At 49.0% G+C, this 20815-nt stretch overlaps 1 protein-coding gene across 2 annotated transcripts; it reads left to right on the top strand.

Moving 5' to 3' along the window:
- The first annotated feature begins 772 nt into the window (after nt 1–772).
- CYS1 (cystin 1) lies at nt 773–17135 on the top strand. 2 transcript variants are annotated; one of them, XM_072926366.1, is made up of 4 exons: nt 773–1209; nt 10452–10504; nt 14944–15080; nt 15730–17135. In XM_072926366.1, the coding sequence occupies exons 1-3, from the start codon at nt 994–996 to the stop codon at nt 15068–15070; spliced, it is 396 nt and encodes a 131-aa protein (XP_072782467.1). In that variant the 5' UTR covers nt 773–993; the 3' UTR covers nt 15071–15080; nt 15730–17135. The 2 variants fall into 2 exon arrangements, with proteins under 2 accessions (XP_072782467.1, XP_072782468.1); XM_072926367.1 differs by lacking the exon at nt 14944–15080 and having other exon boundaries at nt 823–1209.
- The last annotated feature ends 3680 nt before the right edge of the window (nt 17136–20815 follow it).

Consider the following 20815-nt stretch of genomic DNA (forward strand, 5'->3'; position numbering starts at 1 on the left):
ACACCTTGTCCTATTGATACATGCTGTAGTAGAAAGTCTGTCCCCATCTTTCTTGTAAGTCCCCACGGCTATGAGTTCATCTTTCTGGCAATGATCTTGACCTCTCGTTGCCTTCTTTCCTCCAACCCCTCTATTACAAACTCTTGGGCTTTAGCTCAGTGGTTTAGGAAGAACCAGCAGAATCAATGACTGGTAGATGCAATCATTGCAGTCAGTGCCATGGAGCAGCAAGAGGAATGACACCTCTGTGCCACCTGCCTCTATCAGCCTCTGGTTTGGAAGGAAGGGAGGCAGAGCGGGCTGGACACCAAGCAGCCACTGTACTCCCCTGGAGGGAATGACAGCCTTGCCTTTAATATCTATAATCTTCCACTGTCGAACAATGAACACTGTCGAACTGTACTGCTGGAAGCAAAGAGCAGCCGAGGATGGCTGGGGGATCAGCTGCACAGGCTTGACGGGCTGTCGGGAAGCAGTGACTCCGTCTGTGGGCATCGGCTAAAGGCGTGCCCGGCTGGCCCATCCTTTGCCCGGGAGTTCCCTGTAACTCCGGGAATAAGGGCAGAACCGGGAATAAGGGCAGAGCCGGGAATAAGGGCAGAACCGCGCACGGTGCCGCAAACCCGCCCCGGGCTGGGCTGTTCTGCACAGGTCTGCGGGACCCGTCTGCGACAGCCGGGCTTAAGTGTAGCAGCCCGGGAGTGCTGCTCCTGCTGCATGGTCCCCGAAGATGACAATGTCCTCCCCGCAGCTCGGGGAGATGTGTGTAAGGATCTGCAGTTTGGGAGGCCCGAGCTAACGGGCTGGGCTGGAAAGTTTTGGAAGGGACAGGGGAGCGCGGCAGCCTGCCCAAAACCACCATCAGAGACGGCCGCGCACCCCTCCCCTGCGCCGCCGGCTCCCTCCCCCGGCCCCGGGCGCTCGGGGTGGGATTCTCCCCCCGAAAGGCTCCCGGGCCGCCGAGCGCCGCTCCCGCCCCAGCCGGGTCGGGCCATGGGCAGCGGCAGCAGCCGGCGGCGGGGCCCCGCGGGCAGAGCGGGGCAGAGCCGGGACCCGCCGGGCACCGCGCCGGCCGACGGCGACGGGGCGGCGGCACCGCCCGGTCCCGGCCGCCGAGCCGCGGCCGCCGGCGGCAGCGCCGAGCCCCGGGCGGGCGGGAGCGGCGCGGAGGCGGCGGGAGGCGGCGGCGGGGCCCCGCTGCAGCAGGCGGTAAGTGCCCGCCGGCCCCACGGGACCCCCGAACGGGACCCCCGAACGGGACCCCCGAACGGGACCCCCGAACGGGACCCCCGGCCCTCCCCGCGGCGGCCCCGGCCCCAGCGCAGCCCGGCCCGGCTGTCCCGCAGCCCCGCCGCAGCCGTGCCACCCGCCGCGGCCCTCCGAACGTCAGCGGCGTTGAGTTCTGATCTCCGCTGCGAGCCAGGCTCGATGCTCTCTTTGCGTTTTCCCTTTGCTGCTCTCTTTGCGTTTTCCCTTTGCTGCTCTCTTTGCTTTTCCCTTTGCTGCTCTCTTCGCCTTTTCAGTCTCCGGTGCAAGGGAAACACGGTCCCGAGAGGGGCCATCCCGTTTTTCGGTCTCCCGGTGCTACTGGAAGTTTCTTTTCCTGACTTTTTGAAATACATCGACTTCTTACAGTTCGGTTCCTGCTTTTTCCTGGATCGGACTTGTAAACAGAAGGTTTAAAATGTGAACATAAAGCTGCCCTTTAATGTTTGCCAGTCCACTGCAACTGCAGTCTGGCTCTTCCTAAAGGCACATTTCAGTCTCTTTAACAAATAATGGATTTGCTTCCGAGGGAGTTGAGATTTATCTTTTGGGCTTTTTTTTCCCAATCTAAGAATAACAGCAGCATATATATCAGCTAGTGATGAGGTCGAAAATCACCGACATCTTTCATCTTAGCTTGGTTTTGGAAGCTGTGTGGTTTTTGTTAGATAAACACTGCTCTCCACAGATAGACAAAAGTTGCCAGAATAAAGTAATAAATTAAAAAATTGAAAGAAATATTTAGGACCCAGGAACATTCTGCATTGCACACCTCAGCTTTGCTCTTTAGAAGGGTGTAATTTCCATCACTGAACTGCACATCCATGGGTTAAGGATTACTTTAATACAAACTAAATTTTCCATTAGGAAACTTGGCAGGGTTCTGTATGAGAACCCTTTATTTAGACAGGTTTTAAAGAAAAACCTCAAAGTAAGGTTTGGAAATTGAAGAAAAAAAACCCAGACAACTTGTATGACATATTTTTTTCCTTGGTCTTTAAACTCCAAACCCTCCTGCAGAATGAATGGAGCTTACTCCAGCACTACTTTCTCCTCTGAGGGCCTCTCATTTAGGAATAATCCTCCTGACTTCTCCCATTTATCTTTACTTATGGGAATAGAGGCTGCTGGTTCATTTTCCCTCTTTTTCCACATGTGAATATCACGGCTGTATCTTTAATAATTCTAATAAGCTGTGAGTTTTCCTGTGCATAAATCAGTATCTTAGCCCTATTCTGAAGTGATGTACATTCTGGAGAATAACATATCAAAAAGGCAATGGAGCTGCCCTCATCTTTCTTTTCTAACACCAGTAGAGACAGTCTACTACGACAGTAGATACCAGTGAACCAATGACAAGGAGCAAACTACAGAGGCTGAAGAAATTAAGATGTGGCCCTTGGGGTAGTGTGAGGGTCACTATGCCCCAGTCCCTGCTTCAGACTTCCCTCTCTGGCAGAAACGATTTAGGAACCTGTAGCGTCACCTCAATCACCCCAGGTTGTGGTGCAGACCCAGGGTGGGAATGCTATCAAGCTTTGCAGCACAGAGATGTCCATGAGGGTTCTCAAAATTCAGCCTGGAGCAGGCATGTGGGGCCTTGGTCATCCAGTGAGGCCAAGTGTGTGCAGCACACAGCAGGGCCGCCAGTGAGGCAGCAGTGATGCTGAGCATCTTGTATGTGTCCTCATCCAGCTGTTGCTGCTGCCTCTTTTTTAGGAGGAAGCTCACACCTCTGGTTGCACCCAGACAAAGACAGCAAAGAACTACCAGTATTTTTCAAAGATACAACAGACGTACAAGTCTGAGGTAGTTTCAGGGAAAACTTGAAGCTTTCCTTGGTAGCACTTTATTTTCCTGAACCTGAGATGGCCTAAAAAGTCACTAGCCTGTGAAAAGGAGGGGGAAAACTTTGCAGCACCAGGTTTTGGTTGTTTACTGAGTGCAGTTTTAGGTTGTTGTGCAAACTGCAGTCCCACCCTTCCCAGGAGGTTGGGGGAGGAGGTTTCTGAAAAGGGCTATCAGCTTCATTGCATCGATAGTAATTTTATGGCAATTTCTCTCAGTCTTGCCAGCTTTTCAAGTCATTTGTAGTTTCTGTCTTGTGGTAGGAACTTGCTTGTTTTGCCCTGTTCAGTTGTCCAAATTGGATGATAAGCAAAGAAATTTCAGAGAAGAAAGGATGAGTTAATTTAACAGAGTTAATGGGGGAAAGGTAAGGCAGGAAGAGGAAAGGCAACATGGAGGTATCACAGTAAGAAAGTCTGATGAGAAATAGCCCCTGGAGGAGCAGATTCTGGCCCGTGGGAGTAGAAGAGACCTTTGACACCAGTCAGAAGAGAGCAGAATTGCAAACAGGACTCATCATTCTGCTGTCCCGGCTGGGTGTCTCCTGGGTATGATGTACATCAGTGTTGTGTTTAACAGCTGAACCCTGGCACAATTTAACATCCAGCAGCAAGCTGGGAACACTGATGGACAGTCAGGCCAGGTGACAAGGGCTAGTGGAGAGACATGCAGCTGCCTTTAAAGGCTTGAGCCATCTTTATTATATTCAAATAGTGCTTGGGAGGAAAAAGGATGAAAGCATATCACAGCAGCAGGCTGGGAACCAAATCCTGATGGGAAACCTGCACAGGCCTCAGAGCAGACCCAGTACCTCTTGTCAGCATCAAACATCCATTTTCAGCTTTGCTGGTAATTCCAGATGGCTGTATGAGCTTTTCCTTGTTTCTTTGCTCAAGACAGAAAAAATGTAGTTGAGGTTTTGCAGGTGCTGCTGCAGCACAGAGCAGGTGTGGCAGTTCTTGGTGGAAGCCAGGGCAGAGGCTGTGGCATCATGCATTTTCCCATTGGTTCCCTGAAATGGAGGAATAATACAGACATGCTAGGGTTTAGGTTTCAACATCTTTTTCCATGGCATCATCATTCCTCCTGACTGGAGACAGGATGTGATTCCATGAAGCAAATCATCCCAGCTGCAGCACAGGAGTAACACAGGTAGAGGGTGTATTCACCATCTTCTAGAGGGATTATCATATAATTTTAAAACACTCGAGTGTTCAAACCTTTGCCTGATTTTTTCAGCCAGATGTTTTTTCTGCAGACTGATGTGGTACAGCGTCACCTCGTGGCTGGCTGATCCCCAGCTGCAAACACAAAAGGGTCCTGAAGGAACATTAAATGCCATGCCCCATTAGCTTCTTACAGGAACTCAGGTTTATTTTTTTACTCTTGTTAAAATGTACTTCCCTCAAACAGAAATTTCATCTTTCTAATTCCATGTTGTTAGCAGTTTATTTCAACATTTTCTTCCTGGTTGTCTTAATAGTCAAAAATGCCCTCAAATCAAGACATTGTGCTACACTTTCATAGGGAGCATGGGGCCTTTAGAAAATGTCATTTCCCTTTTAATATCTGGGACTCCCTGAACTTCCCAAAGTCAGATTCTTTCAGATTCTGCAGTTAATGTCCAGTTGTAGATCTGGCAGTTGCTGAGTTAAAGGTCTCCCTTTCTATGCCGTTGTATTTCTTGTCTTGTTCAAAGCCCCTGAAGCTTTACCCGAGCCCAGAAGCAGTGAGCTGGGCTGTCCCCTCAGTCAGCATCACCCTCCCAGCACAGCTGTGCTGCACCTGGACTTGGAAAACTGCTGACTGGGCATTTTCCACAACTCTCCCCTTTCACATGGCAGAGCATGGGTGGCTTTTGCCCTGGAAACTATGCATGATCTAAAAAATAAGCCCAGGGCATGTACAGAATAGCTGGGAGCTGCTGTTTTAGTTGGCAGGAGAGGAGAAGCGTGGGAATTCCTTGCATCCCCGCCCACTTCCCGTCCACCGCCTGCTCCTAATTCCTTCACTGGCCAGAGGATGTTGCTGCAGACCAAAGCAAAGCTGGAAGTGCTTTGCCTGGGGTACAGCTGGGGGCTGGGGCCGTGTGTCACATTTGGTACCTATTGGCACCCTAGGTAAGCGACTTTTTTTAGCCAGCAATAACTGGCTGCAGGTTGGAGAGGCTTGATGCCAGCAGTGCTGCCTGCCCCAGCCCCAGTCCTGTGCTGCATTGCTGCAGGGTGCTGCAGAGGCAGGGAAAGAGGCACTGGCATACATGTTTCAGAAACTCTGCATTATTAAAGCCCACCGAGTGGACCAGCACTGGCAGAGACCACGCTGCTCCTGTGTAGATCCTTCACGTGGCTCAGTCACTCCTTGGACGTGAGTTGCACCTGAGCTGCACTCAGAGTCTGTATTTCTGCTGCATCTCGGAGCTGTAGCCATACTGGTAAATGTACCATAGCAGCTGCCCAGTGCTGGACCTTGATGGTCTGCCCCACTGAGCTGGCATGATTTTTGATTAGGACCAGCTTGTAGTCTCCCAAATAATGCCTGGGCATTGCTTAGGGGGAGCAGCACAGGGACCATCTCAAAGAGGGCTTGAATTTGGCCTCTGAGTTTTGGAGACAGTGTTAGTCAAGACTGTAGCTGGCTGGTTTCAGTGCAGCTTGGGAGCAGTTCTAGAGCTTCCAGAGGTACATGGCTCCAGATCACCCTGTGGAAGGTTCCAGGAAAGGGTGTTCTTACCCAGCTTATTCACAGCTGCTGGAGCTAACAGAGAAAGTAGGGGGTTAAGGGCTGGGCCCTCATGGCAGGGCCACAAGGAACTTGGGCTGGATTGGGGTGAGTGGGAAGCTGCACCCCAGGAATGGGGTTTTTGCGTGCAGCAGAGAGAAGTAGCTCTTGCTCCCAGCTCTCAGCTCGGCCATGCTCCCAGGAGATGCTGCCCTAAAGGATGGCTGAACTCTGTGAGCAATGACTGACAAACCATTCCACCCCACGTGAAATGACATTAAATTAAATGTGGATACATACTGGGTGAGCTTAATATCCAAGCCTTTAACTTGGAGGAGGGGGTGATGTGGGGTTTTGTGGCACAGCAGATGTCAGCACAGGATGCCTGTGCTGAGAATGGGGTGGAAAACAAGACAACACACCATGGTCTAGATGAGTAATAAAAAGATGACTGCGAGCTGCAGAAAGGAGAAGCTGACTTCATTTAACTCTTACCAGGACACAGGCCAACCAGGCCAGCAATTACTTATTTAGCTGTAGGATAGGAACCCATAATATTAAAGTGTCCTGACATGCACATCATCCTAACCCACATAAAGGGCTGACACTAATTATCTGCTGAACTTGCAAGACACCCATTACAGCAATCCCCAGCCGGCTGGGTGGGGTCAGTTTTATGGTGTCTCACAGCCCAGGGCAGGCGTGCTCTGTGCCCTGCCTGCTGCTCGGCACACGGTGTCACCCGGGCACCGCCGAGCCAGGGGTCCCTTGCCCGCAGGGATGGGGAGCAGCTCCCAAACCATGGAGACGCTCGTGGCAGGGAAAAGGCCTTTTGTTTTTACTTGCCACCGTTTTTGAGTCATGCACTGGATGAAATGCTGGTAGAAATCTACATGTGCCAGATCCAAATTCTCTTGGGAAATAAGTACTGCTGCTGACAGATCCCTTGGAAAAGGTGGGAGCAGGTTTTGCACAGAGAAGCAGATTCTGCTAACCAGAGCTGCACTATCCTGATGACGAATTAATTCTGTCTTCCACCCACACAACACGTACAGCTCGTAATATGGAGGAGTCAGACACAAGAAGAAAAAACAGACAACCTACTGTACAATCCAAACGCCTCTCTAAAATGATCCAAACCCGTCCTTTGCACAGAAGTATTGGAAGCTGGGTTCTCACGAAATATATCAAAGCACTCCTGAAGAACTCTATTTCCCTCAGTGCTGAGGATGAATAATGTTCTTCACCTGGTGGAAGGAAACTCGGGCTCCAGCAGTAGTCCAGTGGATGATGGATGAGGAACTGCATTGTGGGATACAATCCCAGGAGAAGTCAGCCATTGGAGCTCAGCATGCTGTTCTCCTGGCACTGCTTCTTGCTCTTGTTACATGTGGGAGATTGCCAAGAAACAATTGTAAATAACCAGGAGAGAACTGTCTTACCTCATTGTCAGCTTTCTCACATACCCTCACATCTCTGCTTAGACCCAGAAGCTCTTTCTAGACTAGTTCATCCTCTTCCAGAGAAAACAAAGTGTTGACAAAGAGCAGGGGCTCTTCTGAAAGATGTGGAATGCCTTTTGACAGGTATTACACTAAAACTCTATGAAAGACTGGCGGCATCTTTTGTCATTTTAAGCTGGAAGCCAGGATGTGAAATACAGTGTATAACAGATACCTTTCCCAGCTCCTGAAATGGAAGCTACTAAGGGCTCACCTGGAAGAGATGTTCACCCAGAGCCATGAGAGAGGTGTCCTTGCTGCAGCCCTCTTCACTTGCTGAAGCATGGGAGCCAAAGGTGACCACAGCAGCACAAAGCCCTTGCAAGAGGCAGGGAAGAACTCAGCAGTTCACTGCCAAACACCTCTCTGTCTGCCTCGCAGTGTCTGAGACAGTGTTTAAACTTCAACTCCTGTCCATTCCCCATGAGAAGCAGCTGAGGAAAGACTGCAGTGAAAAAATATCCTTGCAAATTAAAATCAGGTGTCATGCAACATGACACCCAGGTGGACATTTCTACCTAGTGGATGGCACATACAAGCCTGACCAACACCAACAGGTTTTAATTGGCACAAAACTGTGTGAAGGCATCACTGTTGTAGGCAGCAGTGCCTATAGTGAGGCATTGCCCCTCCATTGCTGCCACACTTTCCAGCACCAGTCCCATGCATGACCTTGAGGCAGCACAGGTTTGAGCTATTCTAAGAGCATATACGTGATCTTACTGAGGAATCACTTGATCCCATCCAGCCCTGCAGAAACACAGCAGAGGAACAGAAAATGACTCTGCATTCTAAGCTTTTCCCCACCTCCCCCTGGTTCCTTTGCCTCCTGTTGGTGGTTAGGTTTCTGTCCTTTTGCTCTCTCTCTCTCCCTCGGCTTCGGATGGGATGAGCCTCTGCTCATGAGAGCAGCCACTGAACTGGGACCTTATTAAGACCCGCCTCACTAACAAAGGGACCAGCACCATCTGCTCGGGTACCGGGATCCTGAGCTGGGCTCTCCCTGCCCTGCTGGGAGCCAGGCTGCCGCTGCCCTGCACCCACTGCCTCTCCTGCGCTGCTCCGAGCTTTCGCTGCACTCAGCCTCGCACCCCCTCCCTGCCTGCCGAGCGTCCTGCTGGCCCAGCGTGCTGCTTCCCAGAGTCCTGCTGGGGCACCGGGATCGGCTGTCCCCGGGCTGGTGAAGCAAACCCTCCCTTCCATCGCTCCCATCGCTCCCATCACTCCCATCCTTTCCATTGCTCCCATCCCTGCCATCCCTCCCATCCCTTCCATCGCTCCCATCGCTCCCATCGCTCCCATCCCTTCCATCGCTCCCATCGCTCCCATCGCTCCCATCCCTTCCATCGCTCCCATCCCTTCCATCGCTCCCATCCCTTCCATCGCTCCCATCGCTCCCATCCCTTCTATCGCTCCCATCCCTCCCATCCCTTCCATCGCTCCCATCGCTCCCACCGCTCCCACCGCTCCCACCGCTCCCACCGCTCCCACCGCTCCCACCGCTCCCACCGCTCCCATCCCTTCCATCGCTCCCACCCCTCCCGCCGGGGCCCAGCCGCCATTAGCCACAGCGCCCCCTGCAGGCGCGGGGAGGCACCGCCCCTGTCCCGCCCGCCGGGAGCCGCAGCGCCCCTGCCGGCCGTGCCCGGAACTGCAGCTCAGGGAAAGCGCCGCGGCCGAGGCTGGGCCTGGTTTGTGTTCACTGTCAGTGTTGTTTATTTGCTTTGTCATACGTACTAGTAAAGAACTGCTATTCTTATTCTCATATCTTCGCCTGAGAGCCCCTTAATTTCAAAATTATAATAATTCAGAGGGAAGGTGTTTACATTTTCCATTCCAAGGGAGACTCCTGCCTCCTGTCTTTCAAACCAAGACACTTCCCTTTTTTCTTGTACAGAAAATACTTTCCTCTCTTCCACACTGATGGAACAGCTTTTCATTTCTGTTTTCTGGAAGGCCTTGGTTTGGTGCTACCTGTTTAACTTGTTAGTGTTGTTGTGAGATTCAGGGTACCTTGTATGAAGGAGGCCACCAGCTGCAGGACTGCACCTCAGAAAAGGTAATTATAAGCCAAGATACAAATCCCTGTTCCACTCCCTTTCCCGGTGAGAATACAGTGAAAAGGTAGAAAAACATGAGAGATACATTATTCTCAGTAGTATTTGGCTAGAGAGGGTTCATGTCATTACTGGCCCAGCTGGGGACGGACGGTGCCATCCCTGCCTCCACTATAAATACTGTTAGGTTCCACTTTGGGTGCTCCCCAGGTATCCCGTTAAAAGCCTGAAGATTCCAGCATAGGGAAGATGGATGTTTCACCCCAGATGGATAATTTTTCCAGGAAACATCTTTGTCAGGTGAAAATTGGGTTGATGTTGCTATGGCTTCCTCCCTTAGCAGGTATTTTCATATGTTACCTGCAGCTGGTGGCACAGCGGGCATTCATGGAAAACTGGGAGGTTTTCCTCCTCAGGTCAGTGTTCAGGGTTTGGTTCTGTAGCCAGCAGCCACCCAGCTGGCCTGAGTACTGAAACAGAGCTGGCACAACAGGGCTGGGAAGGGAGAGTCTCTTGTACCTGTATTGTCTCCACAGAGGTTGTTTGAGAGTTTAAACCAAACCAGGGAGTTTAAACTAGGACAGGTTGCCCACTGTAGACAGAGATAGGTTTTATAGAAAGAAATAATGCTTTGGGTTGAAAGGGAACTTTGAAGATCAGCTAATTTCAAATCCCCAACCTAATTTAAATCTGCCCTTGCAGTTTAAAACCATTGCCCCTTGTCCTGTCACTACAGGTCTTGTAAACAGCCCCTCTCCATCTTTCTTGTAGACCTCCTTTAAGTACTGAAAGGTTGCAACAAGGTATCCCCAGAGCCTTCTCTTCTCCAGGCTGACCAACCCCAACTACCTCAGCCCCACAGGAAAGGTGCTCCATGTCTCTGATCATTTTCATGGTCCCCCTCTGGACTCATTCCAACAGGTCCATGTCCTTCCGGTGCTGAGAACACCAGACCTGGATACAGCACTTCAGGTGGGGTCTAACATGAGCAGAGCAGAGGGGGAGAATCACCTTCCTTGACTTCAAAGTGTTGTAACTGTCTTGTCTTCTGTCCTAGGCTTTGTCACTCAGAAGCCCACCAGGCCCAGAGAACAACAACCTTGACCAGCAGTGAGTATCCATGTTTTCATGGTATCTTCAAGGGGAAAAAGCATGTGGAAAAGGGACCTTTCTGCTATTTCTGCATTCCTCACACTGCAAAGGAGCTGGGAATGGTGTGAAATGGTTTATAGCCCTAAATGTTCTGCCGTTTTAGTTATTTTCAAATTAAAAAAAAAATCAGGTGCTGCTTGAAAAGATCCAGGCTCCATCTCAAGTGTAGTATAGAGGTAGTGAGCAATCAGAATTTAGGATGTCCACATGTCAGAGATGCACCTTGGAGTAGTTAGTGCAAAGCTGTGGAGAATTGCTCCAGCAAAGAGCTCAGGCCCTGATTCACCTGTGGGCTCTGCAGCATGTGCAAAAGGAGAACAACATCTCTTTGCTCCCTAGAAATCGTAAGAGAAAGCCCATCAGATGCTCCAATGCTGCGCCAGTTAGAGACACGAGTGTCCCTCGGGAACGGGGGAATGGTGGGGACCTGCTGTCTGGGTGCCAAACAAAAGAAATCTGAAATTTTCCATAAGCAAAAACAGCCCAGCAGAGTGAGCCTCCACGTCTGCCTGTACCAGGAATGGGGACAGTTTAACACATGCTAAAAAAACAGGCGAAATGAACAGGCTTGAAAAACCATTTTAAAATATCACCTACTTACATTAAGGAGTGACTCTCTTCAGCATTAATTCTCATTCTGATTCTCATCCAGCCCCTCTGCTCCTGCAGCACTTGAGAGCAGCCTAATCTGCAGACCCTGGTCACGGGCTGTGTGACCTACCGATGCCCAGCAGTGCTGCTGGATGTGTCAGCAGAGCCCAGGCAAGGCTGCTGTCCGCCCTCCTGCGCCTGCTCTCTCTCCCAGCTGGCAGGGAGCTCACCTGGCAAGGCTGCTGCTTCCCAGAGTGCTTGGAAAACACATTTGCCCTTGGCTTTTCTGATGGCAAGGCTTGTACAGGTGCTCTCACAGGGACTTGAACCTCTCCTGTGCTTTCCAGCATCCTCAGTGGGCCCTGGGCTATTATGGCAACTGAGCAGTCTCCTCCTGGGGTGCACAGCCAGCCCTGCCAGGCCCCTAAGCAGCTCACTGGGCCCAGGCACCCACTGGGCCCTCACGCTCTGCCAAGGCTTTCCTTCTCCCACCCTCTTTGACATGCAAGGGGAAGGCTTGAGACAGCAGAAAATGTTTTCTGATCTGGGATGACAGAGCAGGAGATTATTTTCATTTAGATAACATTTACTTTATACCCACTGAAGAGTCCCATAGCACAGCTCACATGTGAAGTGTCTGTACTGCCTGAGATAAGCAGAATTGTAATTTCTGCTGGCAAGAACTATGCAAACAGTTTTTTGTAAATGGCCCAGCACCCAGCAAATTTTTGAAGACATCAAATCAAATAGAATCAAATCAAGCCATGGAAACAGAGGTTAATGTGCATGTGTAGGTGTCTTATCCTTCACATTTCTGTGGCTGGAATCATTCTAGGTAAACACTTTACAAACAAAAGTCAGACTTGTTTTGATAGAGTTGCTGACTGAAGAAATTCCCATAAAGCCAATTAAAAGAGAAGCAAATGTCAAGGAAGGAGAAGAAGAACTAGATACGGAGACTTAACAGTGTCTGTCAAGAGAGCAGTCATGCAAGATAGAGGTGGGCATGCACTCCTGTCCTAGAACATGCCCGTGTGACACCACACGAGCATCTGAACCAGCCCTTGGTAAATATTTTGGATGTGCTCCTGGTTGGGCTGTGTTACTTCTTATCCTCCCTCCCCAAAATCTTTTGGGAACTGCTCTCCAGCATCTGGTAGTTCATGGGTGGATGACACAGCCCAGGCACACAGTAATGATTTATAATTGCTGCCAAGGCTGGTGTCACTGGCAGAGTTACCAGGGCGTTGTTCTGACCCATTTTTCAGCTGCTAGGTCTTGCAGAAGGCATTTTAATAATTAACCCTGGACTTGCCCATCCTCAGCAAAATGATAAAAAACACTGGCCTAGATTCACCCCAACCGAGTTTTCAGCCAGTTTTAACTCAGGTTTCTGCCTGGGAGCTTGTCACCCTGGTCACCCATTAGGGCCATTGTCATGGGAGCCTGCAGGCAGCTCTCCCCCACACCAGGCACCTGCCTGACACCAGGGATATGGCACTGACAGCCATCCCCATGGCCGGGATCTTTCTCATAGGTGGTTTTGCTCGCTGTTGGTCTGCTTTTGTCCTTTGCATTTCCTTCTCCATTTTGCATAGTTCATTGTCTTCACAAAAAAACCCACCCATAATTCCTGCTTCCCTTAAGAAGGGAACATCAAGAAGCCTGTAGTTGAAATGGAATACATTTCTTGCTTTCCTGTTTCCTAAATTGCTTTGCTCCAGCCTCTTCAATCACTTTTATTGCTGCTTTCTAAACTCCCTCCAAGCTGTTAAGAACATTTTAGCAGTGAGGCACCCAGAAGCCTGCCCAGTAATCCTGATAAAGCTGCACTAGCCTTCTTTTTCCTTGCTGTCCTATCACACAGGAAATTCCCCTTTTATATGCTTTTCATCTAACTCTCTCTCTCAGCTTTGCACCTTGACATGTTTGTCTCCTTCCCCAGAACATCTGGGGATTGAAAATCTTTCCACTCAAGGTACTGACCTGTTATTTTGCTGGCTGGAAGGTCTAACAGCCCTCAGGTGGACTCAGTGTGTTTGCAGCCAGGCTCTGCAGCCCTGGCACCTAGTGACAGGTGGAGCAAGGTGCCTCCTCTGCTGCTGGAGAAGCTGGAGGAGCACAGGAGAGGCCTGTGGTCCACCAGCTGTTGTCCTATGCACATCCTGAGCTTGGGTTTCCCTGCCACAGCTGTTCACTGAATTCTAGGATCGGCAGAAGTAGCTGCAACAACGTGCCTTTGAGATGGAGGTTTAGGTTGGGATGGCCTCAGGAGGTCTCTAGTCCAATCTCCTAGTTCTAGCTCCAAGCTGGATCAGCTGTGAAGTCAGACCAGAACGCCCCAGGCTTTGTCCCATCAGGTGTTGAAAGCCTCCAAGGATAGAGCCTGTGCCACCACACAGCCTGTTCCTCTGCTTGCTGTGCTCAGAGTGCAGAAGTTTCTCCTTTTATCCAGATTAAAGCTCTAATTTTTTATTTTATTTCAGTTTTCCTGTATTAAATGATACAGAATTTTGCCACAAATATAGAAATAGAATGAACTGCAACTTGCTATTCCTTTGCTCTTTAAAGAAATGCAGCCCTCTCTTTTCCTCTCATTTCTGGGATGTGCATAGGAAGTGGAGTCTGCTTTTGTTTTTTCCAAAGCACATCTGTGTCTCAACGAGTTTTACCTGCAGATTTTCTCCATGCAAACCAAAGCATTGAGAATAATTAACAGTGGGAAATTATGTAACTGCTAAGAGAAACAATGGCTCTTCTGTGGGCCTGCAAGCAAGCTGCCAGGAGCTCTGCCTCTTATTCATCACGTAACATAAAATTAGTTAAAGGATTGTCACAGTGTAGATTTTAAATCAGTAAATTGTGTATTTTAACTAAGATTTCTGCACTTCCCTTTCCCATTATTGCTTTGTAAATGCTGCTGTATGATTTGAGCTCTTGGACCTGTAGCTTTCTTCTCAGGTCTAACCTAGTGCAGTGGAAATCAGATACCTTGCAGCCCTCAGCAGGAAAATGAATAAAAGGAATAAGCAGAAGAGTCTGGTTGCTAAATCCTGCTTGCTGCTAGTACAACTTGCCATCAAGGGCAAAGTGCAGTGTAAGTAACTGTAGAATACCTACAGTAGCCAGTGTCATCAGCTGGCCATCAGGTGACTCCAGAAAAAACACCAGGCTATTTCTGACACACATGGGTATGGCAAACACAGCTTAGTCAGAGCACCTGGGCTGGGCAGGAGCCTGAGGATGCTGCCTGGCCCAAGGAGAGCAGTGTGAAAGCACCACCCCTGTAGGACAAAAGTGTCCTTAGAAAAGCATTTCAGGGTTGTTTTCTTCAGTTCTGATTCTACATTTACATACCTGCTTTGGGGCAGTTTCTGTGATTTTGTCTAGTAAACAGGTCCTCATTTTTTTTTTATTAAAGGATGCTAATGGATTAATTTTATTCAACCCAGCTGCAAGAGCAATGGTTGGGATAGACCTCATCCTTAGAGGAATTCAATAGATAATGAGTCTGGGACAGATCTGGAGCCATGCTAGTGGATATCACCTCTTTGGCAACGAACTCTTGAAAATCTCTCCTCTTTGGCAACGAACTAACTGACACACAAAACCAAAGCATTTATTTTTTGCTTACTTGTTCTTCACTAGTGGATGGTCACAAAGTCTTGGTTAACATGGCATGGCAGAGCACTTTGGATTTGAGAGTCTTGGTTAACATGGCATGGCAGAGCACTTTGGATTTGAGAGTCTTGGTTAACATGGCATGGCAGAGCACTTTGGATTTACCAGCTCAATTCTCCACTTAGCTCTGCATCTCCCCATGACCTCCATTCCAAGGAGCCATGTGTTCCAAGCCTGACAGCCCAGCTTGCTCACCTCCCAGACCTCTGCAAGGCCAAGGAGGCACTTGTCAGCTGCTGGCTCCTCTCTTGAGTCCTGAAGGGTAAGATCAAGTAGGCTTAATTGGTAGCATGAGGTACAGTGGCCAAAGCCTGCAGAAGACTTGTCACTGTTCTCCCTTATGCAGGTAGGGACAGATTTCTCTTGAACTCAGCATAAACCACCTCTGATAACACCAATAAACCCCATACCAGTTCTCCTTGAGGCATACATCAGTTCCCACTCATGGGAGGGCTGTGCTGATGTGAAAACAAAGGCCATAAGAGCAGTTTCAGGGAGCTGTATTCATATTTTGGTTGAAACTCAGATTCCTTACAAATATGAACAAAATGATATCTTTTACCCTAAAATCTTAAAAGTAGCATAAAGATTACACTGTCCATTAGCTGGGCCTGGAGCCTAACTCAAAAGGTTCTGGGAGCTTGATCCTGGAGTACTGTAAGGGTTGTACTGTGGTGAACTCACAGACTAAGTTGGTGCCAAGTGATAGCAAATGTCAGCAGGCAATGTTCCAGTGGGGTATGAGAACTAGACATGACAGAGTGTCTGTGTCTCAACAAGCCACATGCAGCTCAATCTTTCCATTCACAAAAAAAAAAAAAAAAAAAAAAAAGAAGAAGCAAGGATCTTCTTGTATCTTCAGAGCCTGATTCTCTCTCATAACACCAATAATTCATTCCCTTCCATGATAGGTGCCCAGAAAGCAACAAGAAGTCATTGGGGCAGTCCACAATATTGTATGATTACTCAGAGGAGGAGCTCATGGCCAGCATCGAGCGGGAGTACTGCCGCTGAATCCAGGTCCCCACCACGAGAACGGCAGGCACGATGCTGGAAGCCCAGCTGAGCAGAACTGCTGGATCCTGGAAGCCCAGCTGAGCAGAACTGCTGGATCCTGGAAGCCCAGCTGAGCAGAACTGCTGCTGCCACAACGTCCCACTGTGTGAGACTGCACGGCAGAGGTGGCTGGTGGAGGGGACTGGAGCAGGAGGGGCAGTGTGGCTGCTTGGGAAGCACAGAGGAGAAAGTTCACCTATCAGCTCCCAGTGAGAGCAGGAAGATCCTCACCAGCTGCTGATTTATGATTGGTACCACTTGGAAGAGGGACCAATTCATCTTAAGAATCAATATTTAGAAGCTCATTTCTAAATGCTATTTTTAAATGAACATGTAGTAGAATTAAGTGCCATACTAGAGGTGTTGAAATGTGGCGCTTTCAAGGAAGATCTTGCTTTGAACTTAGTAAAAAAAAAATGCAGCAATATCATCTGATCCAGAACTTAAGGGGATGTTGCATGAAATTCACCATTCTGCCACTTAAAATGTGCCGAATTGTGCTTGTGCAAGTCTCAGGTCCAGGTCTGAATTTGGCATTGTCTCTTTCAGTCTGGTCCCCAGTATGAGAGGTGGGAGGAAAAGGGGATTGAGCCCACCATCTAGTGCATAGGCAGTGTAATCCCAGAGTTCAAATCCCACCATCCCGCTGCCAGATTAGGTTCCTGGGAGCCATCAGAGAACACAGGATTTGTATGATCCCTTTGGGATAGGGTCCCAGCCTAGGTGTCCTACCTGGGGCTCCTGGGTGTGGATCCATCCCAGTGATTGGAGTGAAAACAGGAGGCACATCCCCATTTCAGTCATCCTCCTCAAGAGGTATTTGCATGCTCTTGTAGAGCAGCTGTTTGGGATCAGTTTTCGTAATTGCTACTCCTGGCCTTTCCCAAATATTTCTTGTCTTACAAGAAAAATCACTGCATTTTACCATTAGCTGACTGCAAAGTAAACCAGAAAGTTCTGTCCCCTAAGGAAATAGGATTTTCAGTGCTCCCAGACAGGGAAACCTGGTATTTTGGGTTTCTGCTTTTATTATATCTGCATGTTAACATATTATGAGTATTTGCTTATTCAGAAGTAGAAAAGTACTTTATGCTTCAGCTTCAGCTTCAGCTTCAGCTGAAGCATAAAAGGCATCAGATGAAATTTTCACTACATGTAAATGCAAGAAAAAATTGCAGGACACCTTTTAAGATGCTGTATTTTAAGTACTTTATGATTCCTAGGACCTGTGAAACAGAAATAAATGCATTTATACTCTGAAGCCCTCAGTGAAGGCATCAAATGTTCTGAAAAAGTTTCTCTGGCTTACATGAAAAATCATACACTGGTACCTGCAGAGACTAAGGAGGATGCATCCCTGGAGGATGGCAGGTGGGATTCTGCAGGGTGCATCCCTGGAGGATGGCAGGTGGGATGCCTTGAGGGGGGCACTAGATCATCCCTGGCACACAGACTCACACCCCAGTTGTCTTCCCTGCAGCAGCCTTCAGCAAGGCTGGACACTGCTCTGCCTTGGAGCTGGGGAGCCCCCAGGCAGCCCGGGGTGGGCAGTGGGAAGGGAACCAACCTCTATCAAAGCCAACCTCCCTCATGCTTGGAGGCAGGAGCTCCCAGCACACCAGTTGGGACATGCTGATAGGACCAGGGATAATGGTTTTAAATTGGAAGAGGCTAAATTTGGGTTGAATGTAAGGAAGAAATTGTTCCCTGTGGGGGTGTTGAGGCACTGGAATCGATTATGAGTGCCCCATTCCTGGAAGTGTTCACAGCCAGGATGGTGGATGGTGCTCAGGGCAGCCTGGTCTAGTGGAAGGTGTCCCTGCCCATGGCAGGGGGATGGGACTAGATGATCTTTAAGGACCCTTCCAACCCAGGTTGTTCTGATTCTGTGATACCTTGGTGGCCCAGAAACAGCTGGAGTAGAGAGCGGGTGTCCCTGCAGTGTTGGAGAAGTTGGGTGGGCTCTCTGGAGGAATGGCTCTCTAATGCTCCTGGAAAAATCCAATTTTGAACAATAGCACTTCTTTCACAGGAACAGTCATTTTTAGACCTATTAATGTCACTGACCTGTGTCAGGAATACAGTTTCTCTGCAGTTTATCAGGAACCCACTCACCAGATCTCCCAGAGCTTGTGTTAGTATTCAGCAGCTCTCAAAGACCTACTGGGAGGAGCAGAGGAGAGCAGAAAAAACAGTGACCCTAGCACCACAGGGGACCACAGTACTCTATATTCTTTTGTAATCACTATAGTGGTTTAGATTTTCTTTGAACTTGGATTTCATTCTTTCAACTAAGACCTTCCTTCTGTCAAGGTCCCCAGAGTCTCTGGCACATGTGGGGAGATATTTCACTGAGCTCAGTGACAGCTCCCCCTCTGTGAGCACAGGGCCAGTGGATTGCTGCCTTTTGGGATGGCCTCCAGTGACACAGCAAGCAGGAAAGCCTCACTGCTGTCAGACCACGCAGTGACAGGAGCAGACAGGGACCAGGGCTCTGCCTCCCCCAGGTCACCCTGCATGTGCCCTGCCTGTCCTTACAGAGCTGCTCTCTCTCAGGCTGCATTTGGTGGCTGGCCCAGTAACAGCTCTACAACCCATTTCAAACTCTCCTGAAGGAAAGCCTCAGTATTCACTATTACAGAAATCCCTTTACTGAACACAGCAAAGCACTGAGCTGTTTTATAAAATGAGCTTCTAAAATAACCAAGAGACAAGCACATTTCTGTACCTGGAACAAAGGTGCACTGCATTTCCCAGATAACCTTTCCAGCATCACCAACAGAAAATGAGGAGCTGCAGAAACACAGGAAGGTGCAGAAAGGAGTGATGCAGCTGGGACATCACTGCACCAGGGAAAAGGTGCAAGAAAGAAGTTTGGGGATGCAAGGAGGGACCTCATACTGTGGTATGGTCTTGTTGCAGGCTTTCTTTGTGCCATAAAATGATGTGTGCTCAGTACGGAGCTCAGACCACAGAGGCAGCCAGCACTGACAGCTCACAGCCATCTGTCTCATTCTCAAACCATGCAGAACGGGATGGTGGTACCCAACCAGGTTCCCAGTCTGCCCAAGAATTGATGGGGACTGTGCTCCTCCCTCTGTGTCAAACCTGCACCCAGCTCCACACCAAAAAGGGACAGGGGCAGTGGGGCTGGTGCCTAGGAAGCCACAACTACAGTTTAATTACCTGGTGTCAGTGTAACTCTGCTTTTGGTCCATCCTTTGCTCACAGAAAACAGGACACTAGATCATTTGTAAGTAAGTAATAGTATGAAAGCAGTAGCTGTGCCCATGACAGATTTCAAGAGAAACTTATTGAATTAATGTGGTTTTTTTTTTTTTGTTGGTTTTTTTTTTGTTGTTTTTTGTTTTTTTTTTTAAGGACAATTGCACTATAGAGATCACATCTCAGGGAGTGAATGCTGATATCCAACCAGCTGAATTATTGGGAAGTTAATTTTCTTTTCATGGTATTTCTCTATAACCACCATCAAATCACAACTGCTTGAAGGACAAAAAATATTCGGCTTGTCCCTAAAAAAATATTTGACTTCCTGCCCCTAAAACAGTTTTCTGGAATTAAGCAGGGTTCTGGAGAGTCTCTTATCCATCATTTTGAAAACTACCCCCCTGCTCAATACCCACAGCATAAGACAGGATAGCTAACAATGGCTTTTGAGCTGACACTATTAATCTCCACTAATAAACCAGCAAAAGGCTATTATTTTTAACCAAATCACTACATTATTCATCTAACAAAGACAAATGCTACATGCTGCATGTTGCACTAGTCTAAAAGGAGCAAGAGAGCCTTGCTGAAACAGAGCCTCTGCCCCAGCAAGGGGGGCACAGGGGCCCACAGGCCTGGAGCTGTGCCACAGGAACCTCACGGAGCTGCCCACCACATTTACCAACTGCCTGGCACAGACCATACCCACAGCAGGCTTCCCCCTCACCTCTGGACACGGGACATGGCAATTATTTGCACAGGGTGAAGTGGATTTATCTGGGCAGTAATAACCAACAGAAGAGAAGTCACTCTGAACTCAAGAGATGCCATAAGAGAAACAATTAAACCTAAGGTATTCTTCCCATCTGGCACAAACTCTCCCAGCAAAGAGTATGCTCCAGCTTCCTCAAGTTTTCTGCATGTTTTAAGATATGCCCATTGCCTTCTGCACGCATCAGCATATAAAGTCATCAATTTCCTTCTACACCTGAGGACTGAAGCAGAAAAGGAGGAAGGCTGCATTTGACAGCCTTTGACAGAGGATCCCAGGACAGCCTGGACTGTGAGATGTGGCTGAGGCTTTGCAGCTTCCTCCTGGACTGTCTCACCATTTCTTCAGCCTGGAGGTTGCTGGGTTTTGAGTCATGATTTACTCTTGCTGCAGACATGGCAGCAATTTGCCTTCTCACAGCCAGAGCCTGCCTGCCTCAAGCTGCCTTGCCAGACGTGAATGGAAGGTAAACAGGCAGATGGGCTCACAGGTTAAACTTCAAAACCAGTCAGAAGATTTAGCCTTGCCAAGATCTCAATCCAGAGGCAGCTCTGGGGCAGGACTCAGGTCGAGATGAAAGATGAAGGATGTTCAGTACAGCTTTCACAGCTGGAAAGGGAAAATGAGCCAGAGCTGTGGCCTCAGCTGGAGGAGCACACCAAGCGTGCAACCACCCCGCAGCACGGGCCACCTCTGCCACCTCTGCAGCATCAGAATGGATTCACTCTTCCAGTGCCCAGACTGTAAGAGGATCAGGGCTCACTGGTTTGCAAGAAAGCTCAAGCTGCTGCTCAGCCCAGGGTTTGGCTGTACAACCACACAGGATGGTGTGTCTAACAAGCAATGCCACTCGGACTGCAAGATGAAGCATTAAGCCAATAGACATGTTTGAGCACAAATCCATTGTCCTGCAGAAAATGATTCCTTTTCATGGATTTAGA

This window comes from Taeniopygia guttata, chromosome 3 (assembly GCF_048771995.1).
Source record: "Taeniopygia guttata chromosome 3, bTaeGut7.mat, whole genome shotgun sequence".
NCBI classification, from domain to species: domain Eukaryota; kingdom Metazoa; phylum Chordata; class Aves; order Passeriformes; family Estrildidae; genus Taeniopygia; species Taeniopygia guttata.

Excerpts from the sequence above, each read along its gene's own strand:
- CYS1 (XM_072926366.1), top strand. The coding sequence starts at position 994 with ATGGGCAGCGGCAGCAGCCGGCGGCGGGGCCCCGCGGGCAGAGCGGGG. Across the intron at positions 1,210-10,451 it reads GGGCCCCGCTGCAGCAGGCG|GCTTTGTCACTCAGAAGCCC; the intron begins GTAAGTGCCCGC and ends CTTCTGTCCTAG. Across the intron at positions 10,505-14,943 it reads AACAACAACCTTGACCAGCA|CTCTGCATCTCCCCATGACC; the intron begins GTGAGTATCCAT and ends TTCTCCACTTAG.